Source organism: Manis pentadactyla, chromosome 11 (genome assembly GCF_030020395.1).
Source record: "Manis pentadactyla isolate mManPen7 chromosome 11, mManPen7.hap1, whole genome shotgun sequence".
NCBI lineage: Eukaryota > Metazoa > Chordata > Mammalia > Pholidota > Manidae > Manis > Manis pentadactyla.
In genome coordinates this window covers 122490593-122504097 of record NC_080029.1, presented here as the reverse complement: position 1 = coordinate 122504097, position 13505 = coordinate 122490593, and the positions used below count along the sequence as shown (strand labels likewise).

The 13505-nt window shown below is 41.9% G+C and overlaps 1 protein-coding gene across 2 annotated transcripts in view; it reads left to right on the top strand.

The window, feature by feature from the left end:
* Positions 1-13505, top strand: part of SNUPN (snurportin 1) — a 33226-nt gene that overhangs the window by 2785 nt on the left and 16936 nt on the right. For both annotated transcript variants that reach the window (XM_036907634.2, XM_036907633.2), the window contains exons 2-3: positions 743-905; positions 3495-3642. In XM_036907634.2, the coding sequence (XP_036763529.2) occupies positions 748-905; positions 3495-3642 (306 nt within the window). In that variant the 5' untranslated portion in view covers positions 743-747. The remainder of the gene's footprint in view (positions 1-742; positions 906-3494; positions 3643-13505) is intronic.

The window sequence follows — 13505 nt, the reverse complement described above, 5'->3', positions numbered from 1 at the left end:
TCGTGTTAAGTGATAGGCAGCCTTCTATCTAGCTCTTTTCCAAGTGAGTCTTACATAGGTAGCCCTGAAACCTTCCTTCTGCCCACCCCAAATAAATAAAACAAACTGTAAAGAGAAAAAGTAACAGCCAGGTTTGGATTTTTGGCACCTCTTGGTGCCAAAAAGGCCCCTTCCTTCAGGGGCCCTAGAACCAGTATTTCTCCTGGAGATAACTTTTCTATATGTGAGTTGGCATTTATTAGAAAATTAAGCAACCAAGTGGGTCAAATTTGCATCAGAAAGTTATATTGGTTTTTGAGTAATGGCTTTTTAGAGCTATTATTAATGGCTATTAATAATTACTAATAATGACTATTCAAGAAAAAATTAGGTACTTGATCTCATCACTGGATGTTGGTGAGGGAGAAAGAAGGCTAAGTGATAGGGCACCTGGTGATGGCTGACAAAGAGCAAACATTAGATACAGTCACAAGGTAAATTTGCTTAGTGATTGATGTTTAAGTTTGTATCTATATACTCACAGCTATCAAAATTATCATTATTGAAATATCTACAGGAAGGAACATTTTTGTTCATATGTAACTCATTTGCCTTTTAACTTCCTTTTTTCCCATGGAAACAGTTATGATTTTGGATTCAGCGAGGATTTTTAGGAATGTTGCCATCATGTTACATCATAACTGCCTGTACCCCGGAGGCGATATGAAATTAATGGGCCATTTTCTTATGCTTTCATTTGTAGGGAAGATGGAAGAGCTGAGTCAAGCCCTGGCTAGTAGCTTTTTTGTGTCTCAAGATCTGAACAGCACAGCCGCCCCAAATCCCCGCCTGTCTCAGTACAAGTCCAAGTACAGTTCGTTGGAGCAGAGTGAGAGGCGCCACCGGTTGTTGGAACTGCAGAAATCGTAAGGCATGCTTGAACCGCTTGGCTTCTTTCTCCTGGCTCAGAGCTGTGAACCACTTAGGAGGCTCTAGGCATGTCTCTACAGGAGCCCCCTTCAAAGTAAACCCTTTGTAGGTTGATCGTGCCCAGGAGGTTGTGAGGACTAAATCCTAGCAGAGTAGTCATCCTTTATACCCAAAGCTTAGGAAAATAATGGGGAAGTAAGAGACCGAAGTTTGATAGCAAAAGCTCAGTTACTTGGTTAAAATTCTCTTTTTCTTTTGGCAGCAGTACCGAGCTTTGTAACTGGGGAACTAATGAAAGCCACTCCCAGACTTCCACTCCCCAATTCCCTGTGTGGCTTCTCCTGCACTCTGAATCCTGGCATTGGTGCAGTCTTCCTGTCTGCCTTTGCCCAAATGTTTCTCTGTGGCCGTTGGGACTTCAAGATAAATAATTCCACAGGGAATCTGAGGAAATGTCTTCCATACCCTTAATTCTCAATGCCAAGATGAGCAAACAGGAAAAGAGAGGAGGATGGGAGCGTTTGAGGCTGGACTGCTCTGAAGGCAGGACCTGTCCTTTATTCTTAGTGCAACATGGTCCTCTTCTGGGTAATAAAGAATTAAAGACAAGGAGGAACCATTAACGGCTGCACAATTGCTATGCAGTCTGCATTTTGCCCTGTGCTGCATAACTGAATATATTTAGCCAAGATATTTAACCCTGTGGTCCCTGAGTTGCTTGTAGATTACATTCTCAGATCACCTTGCCTTTCATTAAAAAAAAAAACTACAATTAATTATTTTGAAATAGGTAATATTTCATTGTATATATTCATAGTTCAAAATTCAAAACATAAGAAATATATGTATAATTCAAAAAATACAAGCTGTTAGGTCTCCTCCCAGTTCTGTCCCTATCCATCCAATTCCTCACCATATTATTAGTTTCATGTGTGTCTTTCCAAAGAGCAGTGCACGAATGAGCAAGTGTATGGTTGTATGTACACATAACCTTTTCTTTTTTTAACGGAAGTAGCAGTGACAAATAGACTTTTCTGCACATGTGTTGAACAGTGTGTTTTTTTGGAGAGATTCTGTACTAGTTCATAAAGTGCCACCTCATTCCTTTTTTATGGTGCCAGGTATTCCATTGAGTGATAAGCTCATAATGTGATCCCTAGCTGATCTCCTGGTGGGGGGCATCTGGGTAGTTAGTTTCCTTCTCTCGTGATTACAGATAATGCCCGGGAAGTAACCATGGACATATATCCTTTTGCACATGTGCAAGTACACTGGCTCTCCCTTATTTTTGAAATAAAATACCATTTTGCTTGCGTTTGCCCTTTCTGGTGTGCATCTTCATGTGAATGTATATCAACATGTGTGTGTTTGAGAAAAACCAGTTGAGTTGGTCTCACCGCCTCAGTGGTTGGTCTCTTGCCTTAGCTTTGAGGAAACCGAGTGTAGGAGGGTATGTGATACTACAATCACTTTGGAACAATTAGGTTCTAAAAGGTTCTTTTTCTTCCTTCTCAATTTTCCAAATATTCTAGAACATGTAGTTTTTAAAAAAGAAGAAAATAATGGTAAAGGGAGACAGTAAGTAGAAGACATTAAATCATAAATTAAGATGCCTTTTTTGAAAGTTAAATAAGAACTAGAGAAATGCCTGGCTGCTTTTTAGAAAGCTGTATGAAGTGAAAAGCCCTGGAAGCTTGTTTGGGTATTTTTTGTCTCTTGTAACCCATTTTTATTAATTCAAACATTTGTATTAGTATGAATTCATGTATACTTATTTTGTATGGTTTACTTTAATGGGTACATCCCTAAGGAACATTTAACATCATTTTTTTAAATTGAAGCATTGTTGATATACAATCTTATATTGGTTTCAAACTTGTAACACAGTGGTTTGACAGTGACCGATATTATTAAATCCTCACCCCAACTAGTGCAGTTACTATCTGTCAACATAGGAAGATGTTACAGAATCATTGGCTGTATTCTCAATGCTGTACTACTATCTCCATGACTGACTAATATTATGATTGAGAATTTTTGTGTCCATTTATCCCCCACCCCCTTCCCACCCACGAGCCCCAACCCCTCTCCCTTGCAGCCACCAGTCAGTTCTCAGGGTCCATGGGTTTACTGCTGTTTTGTTTGAAACTATCTTTGTCTGGAACTTCCCGCTGCACCCCAGTGGTGCCTCTTTTCAATCCCTGGGGTCTTTGGATTAGGTGTCTGCCAGGCAGGGAGTAGCAGCTCTCACTTGTGGTAGAGGTGGGAGTCTGGGGTGGGTTAGCTGGGAGTGTGGTGAGCCTTTTCAGCTAGTGAAATGAAAATTCCTTTAAATATTTCACTTCACCATTCTTAGGAAAGTCCTCTGAGGAGGGCTGAGTGTGTTTGGAGGGGAAGTCCTGTTTAGGATCTTGAGGAGGCGGTCACTAGTTTAGCCTTACAAAGGAAATTTTATCATCTTTCTTGACTCCCACCAGAATTCCCAAGTTGCTCCTGAATTTGGAGATTTGAATTAAATCTGTCACATTGTAGGGTGTCTTCCTATAAGACATAAAGACCTGTCTTTATGCCTTTTCTCTGTCCAGCAAGCGGCTGGATTATGTGAATCATGCCAGAAGACTGGCTGAAGATGACTGGTCAGGGGTGGAGAGTGAAGAAGAAGAAGGAAAGAGAGATGGTGAAGAAATGGACATTGGCCCTGGCAAGAAGCTACCGAAACGCTATGCTAATCAAGTAAGTAGTCCAGAGAAGATTAAGCCCAGATAGTCCCACTCCCTTTGCTATGCTATCAAACCCCACTGAAATAAACGTTGCCGTAAGGAGCATGAGGCAGGAAAAAGGAATGGGAACTTCAGAGAAAATGCTGATGTGTGTCAAGTTCATGCATGAAGAAAAGAGATGGCTTACAGTGCTGGGTGCTTACCGGGGATCACTGCTGGAGACTGTGAGTGGCACGTAGGGGACCGTTACCCCATGCTCTGCAGCAAAGTCACCAGCCTGCTGCAGAAGGCCCCTGAGCTGTCGGTGTGCTAACAGACTCTGTGGACATGTTTCTTTAACGGTCAGTGCGCTGCTGTCCTGGATTGGGCTTGTCCAGCCCAGCGCTGCTCCCACCTCACCCCCAGATTGTTGTCCTTCCCAAATGGTGGACTAAGATGTCAGTCTTGGTTCTCCACATTCAGTGGTGGCAGGTGGGAAGTGCCGCTGCGCTTGAATATGGGGAGCCACCGCGGGCCAAACAGTTGGCCTATGTGGGGCTGAGGCCGTGAAACAACAGATCACTACACAGACTTGACTAAGTGCCCTCTTAGTTCTAGAGAAGAAACCAGTGTGGCTTGCATTGCCAGAGGGGAAGCAGGCATGGAGACTGGTTAGTATTCTGGGCAGTCCAGGTATTCCGGAAGACGGTATGAGACTGAGTGAGCCCAGGGATGTACCCTGCTGTTGTATACATCTCTCCTTAACCCAAGTGTCTTATTACCCCAGAACCTTCTCCCATCTTTAGAATATGGTTCCTCTCTGCACACACTCCATCTTCTTTCTCTGCCCGAAATACAGCAGAGTTAACATCTTCTTTGACAAAATGCAATTCAGTTTTGTTCGTTGAGCACTGTTGAAGGCCCTTCTCTGTGTTAAGCTAGGCTGTGCTGTGAGAAGATTGACATGGAACGAAAATAGCCCCTGTAGTCCTGGAATAAGTGTAGATTATGGTTTTTTCTTTTTTTCTTTTTCTTTTTTTTTTTTTGACTTCTTTTTTTTTTTTTTTATTTTAAATAATTATTTTTTATTGAAGGGTAGTTGACGCACAGTATTACATTACATTAGTTTCAAGTGTACAACACAGTGGTAAAACATTTATATACATAATTTTAGGTTCCAGCTATCACCCTACCAAGCTGTTACAATATCTTGACTATATTCCTTATGCTATACATTACATCCCGGTTACTTATTTATTTTACCATTGGAAGTCTGTCCTTTTTTTTTTTTTTTTTTTTTTGTGAGGGCATCTCTCATATTTATTGATCAAATGGTTGTTAACGACAATAAAATTCTGTATAGGGGAGTCAATGCTCAATGCACAATCATTAATACACCCCAAGCCTAATTTTCGTCAGTCTCCAATCTTCTGAGGCATAACAAACAAGTTCTTACATGTAGAACAAATTCTTACATAATGAATAAGCTACATAGTGAACAGTACAAGGGCAGTCATCACAGAAACTTTCGGTTTTGCTCATGCATTATGAACTATAAACAGTCAGTTCAAATATGAATACTCATTTGGTTTTTATACTTGATTTATATGTGGATACCACATTTCTCTCTTTATTATTATTATTTTTAATAAAATGCTGAAGTGGTAGGTAGATACAAGATAAAGGTAGAAAACATAGTTTAGTGTTGTAAGAGAGCAAATGTAGATGATCAGGTGTGTGCCTGTAGACTATGTGTTAATCCAAGCTAGACAAGGGCAATAAAACGTCCACGTATGCAGATTTCTCTCAGAACAGGGGGGGTGAGGTTCTAAGCCTCACCTCTGTTGATCCACAATTTCTCACCTGGTGGCCCCCCTGCGACTGTGCCTGTCTTAGGTTGTTCCTCCCTTGAGGAATCTTACCCGTCTCTGGCTAACGAGTCATCTTCCGGGGCCATACAGGGAAATGTGAAGTTGGTAAGTGAGAGGGAAGCCTTATTGTTTGAAAAGGTTAGCTTTTTACTTCTTTGCATATTTATGCCCTGTGGCTTCTATGCCCAGCATTTGTCTTGAGGTATCTTTACCACTTGGAAGAATTATGATACTTGGTACATTTGATATGAGGCACGAATTCTATTTAAGGGTTGTAATTAGGAAGGAAGAAGAAAAGCTATAGAAGTAGCAGGCGGAAGAAAACATGGGAAGATTGATTATTTCTTTGACATATCTTCTTGTAGAGTAACTTCAGCATGTATAGGTTTTAAGCTACTACTTAAATTGCACACACACATTAACATAATAGGAGTGTAGTTACATAACCAAAGCATATCTGTAATTACCAGCCATCTCCAGTGAAACCAAGAAAACCAGTTAGGCACCTTAGGCATTTGTGAAAACTTATCTATGATATGGTGGATATTGTCCAACTGAACTTGAACAGTCTGAGAGAAATCAGACAAATTAAAACAACCCATTCCTGGGGAATGTTCACATCCCTTATGTTCTTTTAACAGTAAATAGTCTGTAGTTGTAAGACTTTGGAGCGCTACAATTTGCACTTCTCCAAATTCTTGGTTGAGTTCCAACAGTATAGATCCAGTCAAATTTGTTGTTTTACTGTATGCACAGGCCAGCTTAGATATCTCCTTCCTCATTCCCATGGCAAGTCCAGGAACTGGTGGGATGAGTGCATCTACAGCTGTAGCAGTGCGTGGATCTTTGTTGGGGTTTTTTGATGATCATCTTCTGGCATGAGTCTTCCAGAGAGTGCTGATGTTGGAAGTTCTTTTTCATATCGTATCTTAGTTCATTTTCAGGGTAGCCCAATTAGGCTTTGGTCCTCTGTATAAACACAAACAGACCCTTTGCCTACACTTTTATATGCCCTTTATACCCTTGTGTAGGACTCGTTGGAGGTTACCACACAGGAACTGCCCTTTTTTTTTTTTTTTTTTGCTTTGTTTTTGGTATCACTAATCTACACTTACATGACGAATATTATGTTTACTAGGTTCTCCCCTATACCAGGTCTCTCCTATACCAGGTCTCCCCTATAAACCCCTTTACAGTCACTGTCCATCAGCATAGCAAAATGTTGTAGAATCACTACTTGCCTTCTCTGTGTTGTACAGCCCTCCCTTTTCTCCTACCCCCCCATGCATGTTAATCTTAATACCCCCCTACTTCTCCCCCCTTATCCCTCCCTACCCACCCATCCTCCCCAGTCCCTTTCCCTTTGGTACCTGTTAGTCCATTCTTGAGTTCTGTGATTCTACTGCTGTTTTGTTCCTTCAGTTTTTCCTTTGTTCTTATATTCCACAGATAAGTGAAATCATTTGGTATTTCTCTTTCTCCGCTTGGCTTGTTTCACTGAGCATAATATCCTCCAGCTCCATCCATGTTGCTGCAAATGATTGGATTTGCCCTTTTCTTATGGCTGAGTAGTATTCCATTGTGTATATGTACCACATCTTCTTTATCCATTCATCTATTGATGGACATTTAGGTTGCTTCCGATTCTTGGCTATTGTAAATAGTGCTGCAATAAACATAGGGGTGCATCTGTCTTTCTCAAACTTGATTGCTGCGTTCTTAGGGTAAATTCCTAGGAGTGGAATTCCTGGGTCAAATGGTAAGTCTGTTTTGAGCATTTTGATGTACCTCCATACTGCTTTCCACAATGGTTGAACTAAGTTACATTCCCACCAGGAGAGTAGGAGGGTTCCCCTTTCTCCACAGCCTCGCCAACATTTGTTGTTGTTTGTCTTTTGGATGGCAGCCATCCTTACTGGTGTGAGGTGATACCTCATTGTAGTTTTAATTTGCATTTCTCTGATAATTAGCGATGTGGAGCATCTTTTCATGTGTCTGTTGGCCATCTGTATTTCTTTTTTGGAGAACTGTCTGTTCAGTTCCTCTGCCCATTTTTTAATTGGGTTATTTGTTTTTTGTTTGTTGAGGCGTGTGAGCTCTTTATATATTCTGGACGTCAAGCCTTTATCGGATGTGTCATTTTCAAATATATTCTCCCATACTGTAGGGATCCTTCTTGTTCTATTGATGGTGTCTTTTGCTGTACAGAAGCTTTTCAGCTTAATATAGTCCCACTTACTCATTTTTGCTGTTGTTTTCCTTGCCCCGGGGAGATATGTTCAAGAAGAGGTCACTCATGTTTATGTCTAAGAGGTTTTTGCCTATGTTTTCTTCCAAGAGTTTAATGGTTTCATGGCTTACATTCAGGTCTTTGATCCATTTTGAGTTTACTTTTGTATATGGGGTTAGACAATGGTCCAGTTTCATTCTCCTACATGTAGCTGTCCAGTTTTTGCCAGCACCACCTGTTGAAGAGACTGTCATTTCGCCATTGTATGTCCATGGCTCCTTTATCAAATATTAAGTGACCATATATGTCTGGGTTAATGTCTGGATTCTCTAGTCTGTTCCATTGGTCTGTGGCTCTGCTCTTGTGCCAGTACCAAATTGTCTTGATTACTATGGCTTTATAGTAGAGCTTGACGTTGGGGAGTGAGATCCCCCCTACTTTATTCTTCTTTCTCAGGATTGCTTTGGCTATTCGGGGTCTTTGGTGTTTCCATATGAATTTTTGAATTATTTGTTCCAGTTCATTGAAGAATGTTGCTGGTAGTTTCATAGGGATTGCATCAAATCTGTATATTGCTTTGGGCAGGATGGCCATTTTGACGATATTAATTCTTCCTAGCCATGAGCATGGGATGAGTTTCCATCTGTTAGTGTCCCCTTTAATTTCTCTTAAGAGTGACTTGTAGTTTTCAGAGTATAAGTCTTTCACTTCTTTGGTTAGGTTCATTCCTAGGTATTTTATTTTTTTTGATGCAATTGTGAATGGAGTTGTTTTCCTGATTTCTCTTTCTGTTGGTTCATTGTTAGTATATAGGAAAGCCACAGATTTCTGTGTGTTGATTTTGTATCGTGTAACTTTGCTGTATTCCGATATCAGTTCTAGTAGTTTTGGGGTGGAGTCTTTAGGGTTTTTTATGTACAGTATCATGTCATCTGCAAATAGTGACAGTTTAACTTCTTCTTTACCAATATGGATTCCTTGTATTTCTTTATTTTGTCTGATTGCCGTGGCTAGGACCTCCAGTACTATGTTAAATAACAGTGGAGAGAGTGGGCATCCCTGTCTAGTTCCCGATCTCAGAGGAAATGCTTTCAGCTTCTTGCTGTTAAGTATGATGTTGGCTGTGGGTTTATCATAGATGGCCTTTATTATGTTGAGGTACTTGCCCTCTATTCCCATTTTGCTGAGAGTTTTTAACATGAATGGATGTTGAACTTTGTCAAATGCTTTTTCAGCATCTATGGAGATGATCATGTGGTTTTTGTCTTTCTTTTTGTTGATGTGGTGGATGATGTTGATGGACTTTCGAATGTTGTACCATCCTTGCATCCCTGGGATGAATCCCACTTGGTCATGGTGTATGATCCTTTTGATGTATTTTTGAATTCGGTTTGCTAATATTTTGTTGAGTATTTTTGCATCTACGTTCATCAGGGATATTGGTCTGTAGTTTTCTTTTTTGGTGGGGTCTTTGCCTGGTTTTGGTATTAGGGTGATGTTAGCTTCATAGAATGAGTTTGGGAGTATCCCCTCCTCCTCTATTTTTTGGAAAACTTTAAGGAGAATGGGTATTATGACTTCCCTGTATGTCTGATAAAATTCCGAGGTAAATCCATCTCTCCCGGGGGTTTTGTTCTTTGGTAGTTTTTTGATTACCACTTCAATTTCGTTGCTGGTAATTGGTCTGTTTAGATTTTCTGTTTCTTCCTGGGTCAGTCTTGGAAGGTTATATTTTTCTAGGAAGTTGTCCATTTCTCCTAGGTTTCCCAGCTTGTTAGCATATAGGTTTTCATAGTATTCTCCAATAATTCTTTGCATTTCCGTGGGGTCCGTCGTGATTTTTCCTTTCTCGTTTCTGATACTGTTGATTTGTGTTGACTCTCTTTTCTTCTTAATAAGTCTGGCTAGAGGCTTATCTATTTTATTTATTTTCTCGAAGAACCAGCTCTTGGTTTCATTGATTTTTGCTATTGTTTTATTCTTCTCAATTTTATTTATTTCTTCTCTGATCTTTATTATGTCCCTCCTTCTGCTGACCTTAGGCCTCATCTGTTCTTCTTTTTCCAATTTCGATAATTGTGACATTAGACCATTCATTTGGGATTGCTCTTCCTTTTTTAAATATGCTTGGATTGCTATATACTTTCCTCTTAAGACTGCTTTTGCTGTGTCCCACAGAAGTTGGGGCTTAGTGTTGTTGTCATTTGTTTCCATATATTGCTGGATCTCCATTTTGATTTGGTCGTTGATCCATTGATTATTTAGGAGCGTGTTGTTAAGCCTCCATGTGTTTGTGAGCCTCTTTGCTTTCTTTGTACAGTTTATTTCTAGTTTTATGCCTTTGTGGTCTGAAAAGTTGGTTGGTAGGATTTCAATCTTTTGGAATTTTCTGAGGCTCTTTTTGTGGCCTAGTATGTGGTCTATTCTGGAGAATGTTCCATGTGCACTTGAGAAGAATGTATATTCCGCTGCTTTTGGATGTAGAGTTCTATAGATGTCTATTAGGTCCATCTGCTGTACTGTGTTGTTCAGTGCTTCCGTGTCCTTACTTATTTTCTGCCCAGTGGATCTATCCTTTGGGGTGAGTGGTGTGTTGAAGTCTCCTAGAATGAATGCATTGCAGTCTATATCCCCCTTTAGTTCTGTTAGTATTTGTTTCACATATGCTGGTGCTCCTGTGTTGGGTGCATATATATTTAGAATGGTTATATCCTCTTGTTTGACTGAGCCCTTTATCATTATGTAGTGTCCTTCTTTATCTCTTGTTACTTTCTTTGTTTTGAAGTCTATTTTGTCTGATATTAGTACTGCAACCCCTGCTTTCTTCTCACTGTTGTTTGCTTGAAATATGTTTTTCCATCCCTTGACTTTTAGTCTGTACATGTCTTTGGGTTTGAGGTGAGTTTCTTGTAAGCAGCATATAGATGGGTCTTGCTTTTTTATCCATTCTGTTACTCTGTGTCTTTTGATTGGTGCATTCAACCCATTAACATTTAGGGTGACTATTGAAAGATATGTACTTATTGCCATTGCAGGCTTTAAATTCGTGGTTACCAAAGGTTCAAGGTTAGCCTCTTTAGTATCTTACTGCCTAACTTAGCTCGCTTATTGAGCTGTTATATACACTGTCTGGAGATTCTTTTCTTCTCTCCCTTCTTGTTCCTCCTCCTCGATTCTTCATATGTTGGGTGTTTTGTGCTGTGCTCTTTCTAGGAGTGCTCCCATCTAGAGCAGTCCCTGTAAGATGTTCTGTAGAAGTGGTTTGTGGAAAGCAAATTCCCTCAGCTTTTGTTTGTCTGGGAATTGTTTAATCCCACCGTCATATTTGAATGATAGTCATGCTGGATACAGTATCCTTGGTTCAAGGCCCTTCTGTTTCATTGTATTAAATATATCATGCCATTCTCTTCTGGCCTGTAGGGTTTCTGTTGAGAAATCTGACGTTAGCCTGATGGGTTTCCCTTTATAGGTGACCTTTTTCTCTCTAGCTGCCTTTAACACTCTTTCCTTGTCCTTGATCTTTGCCATTTTAATTATTATGTGTCTTGGTGTTGCCCTTCTTGGATCCTTTCTGTTGGGGGTTCTGTGTATTTCCGTGGTCTGTTCGATTACTTCCTCCCCCAGTGTGGGGAAGTTTTCAGCAATTATTTCTTCTAAGATACTTTCCATCTCTTTTCCTCTCTCTTCTTCTTCTGGGACCCCTATAATATGGATATTGTTCCTTTTGGATTGGTCACACAGTTCTCTTAACATTGTTTCATTCCTGGAGATCCTTTTGTCTCTCTCTATGTCAGCTTCTATGCGTTCCTGTTCTCTGATTTCAATTCCATCAATGGCCTCTTGCATTCTATCCATTCTGCTTATAAACCCTTCCAGAGTTTGTTTCATTTCTGCGATCTCCTTTCTGGCATCTGTGATCTCCCTCCGGACTTCATCCCATTTTTCTTGCGTGTTTCTCTGCATCTCTGTCAGCATGTTTATGATTCTTATTTTGAATTCTTTGTCAGGAAGACTGGTTAGGTCTGTCTCCTTCTCTGGTGTTGTCTCTGTGATCTTTGTCTGCCTGTAGCTTTGCCTTTTCATGGTGATAGGAATAGTCTGCAGAGCTGGGACGAGTGACGGCTGGAAGGACTTCCCTTCTTGTTGGTTTGTGGCCCTCCTCTCCTGGGAGAACAGCGGCCTCTAGTGGCTTGTGCTGCGCAGCTGCGCGCAGACAGGGTTTCTGCTTCCTGCCCGGCTGCTATGGAGTTAATCTCCGCTGTTGCTGTGGGCGTGGCCTGGCTCGGGCAGCTACTCCAAAATGGTGGAGTCGCGTTGGAGCAGGAGCTGCTGGGAGGCTATTTATCTCCGTAAGGGGCCTCCCTGCTCCCTGCAGCCCAGGGGTTAGGGTGCCCAGAGATCCCGGATTCCCTACCTCTGGGTTAAGTGACCCGCCCTGCCCCTTCAAGACTTCCAAAAAGCACCCGCCAAAACCAAACAACGACCACCAAAAAAAAAAAAGGAAAAAAAATTTTTTAATTAAAAAAAATAAAAAAAGTTTTTAATTAAAAAAAAAAAAAGGTGGTTGTTCGTTTTTCTTTATTCTCTGGCGCCAGCCTCAGGCCTCTGCTCACCGGTCTTGCTGCCCTGTTTCCCTAGTATTGGGGTCCCTATCCCTTTAAGACTTCCAAAAAGCGCTCGCCAAAACAAAACAGCAAAAAAGCAAAAAAAAAATGGTCGCGCGCTTTTCTTATGTCCTCTGTCGCCCAGCCTCCAGTGCCTGCTCACTGTTCTTGCTGCCCTGTTTTCCCAGTATCGAGGGCCCTGCACTCTGGCCTGGATGGCTGGGGCTGGGTGCTCGGCAGTCCTGGGCTCCGTCTCCCTCCCGCTCTGCCTGCTCTTCTCCCGCCGGGAGCTGGGGGGAGGGGCTCGGCTCCCGCGGGGCCGGTGCTTGTATCTTACCCCCTTCGCGAGGCGCTGGGTTCTCTCAGGTGCGGATGTGGTCTGGATATTGTCCTGTGTCCTCTGGTCTTTATTCTGGGAAGAGTTGTCTTTGTTCTATTTTCACAGATATATGTGGTTTTGGGAGGAGATTTCCGCTGCTCTACTCACGCCGCCATCTTCCGCCCCACGGTTTTTTCTATAAGAAAGTGAGATTAACTTCTAACAAGGAAGGGAGCAGGGTTGTGAAATCAGGAAAAGGTTAATGAAAGAGGAGGCAGCTTTGAAGCATGTGTAGGACATTGACAGGCAGAGGTGCAGAACCTTCCCGGGCATTCCAGGCGGGAGGAACAGGCTGAGCAAGAGCCCAGAGGTGGGAGAGGAGTGTATGGTGTGCTTACCAGGGGTCTTCATAACCAGGAGTGACGGGCAGGCCAGTGAGGATGGAGCGGCGTAGGGTTGGGGGAAGGGTCAGGCAGTCATATGTGTAGGGCTTAGACTGCGTTTTAGGTTGTTGGGAACCACTGAGAATTTTTGAGCCAGGGACAGGTTGAAATTTTGTATGATGACACCCACATCAGTGTACAGAAGGGCCTGAAAGAGAGAGACTGTGGTACAGAGCTTAGGTTTGCCAGAACAGCCGCATGGTGGGAGCTGAAGGCAGCGACAGTGGGAAGAAAATGAGGTCACGGGTGTGAGATGTATTGCCAGGTCGAATGGGCAGAATTTCACAGTGGATGGCTGGGGGAGGGCAGTGTGAGAGATGGTTCAGGGTATCTGTTCTGCGGCCACAGAGGCCTCACTTCAAAGCGTGGCTCTGTGTTGACTTTGAGCAAGTGCCTTAACTTAGTGTCTGGTTTCTTGTCTGTAAAATGG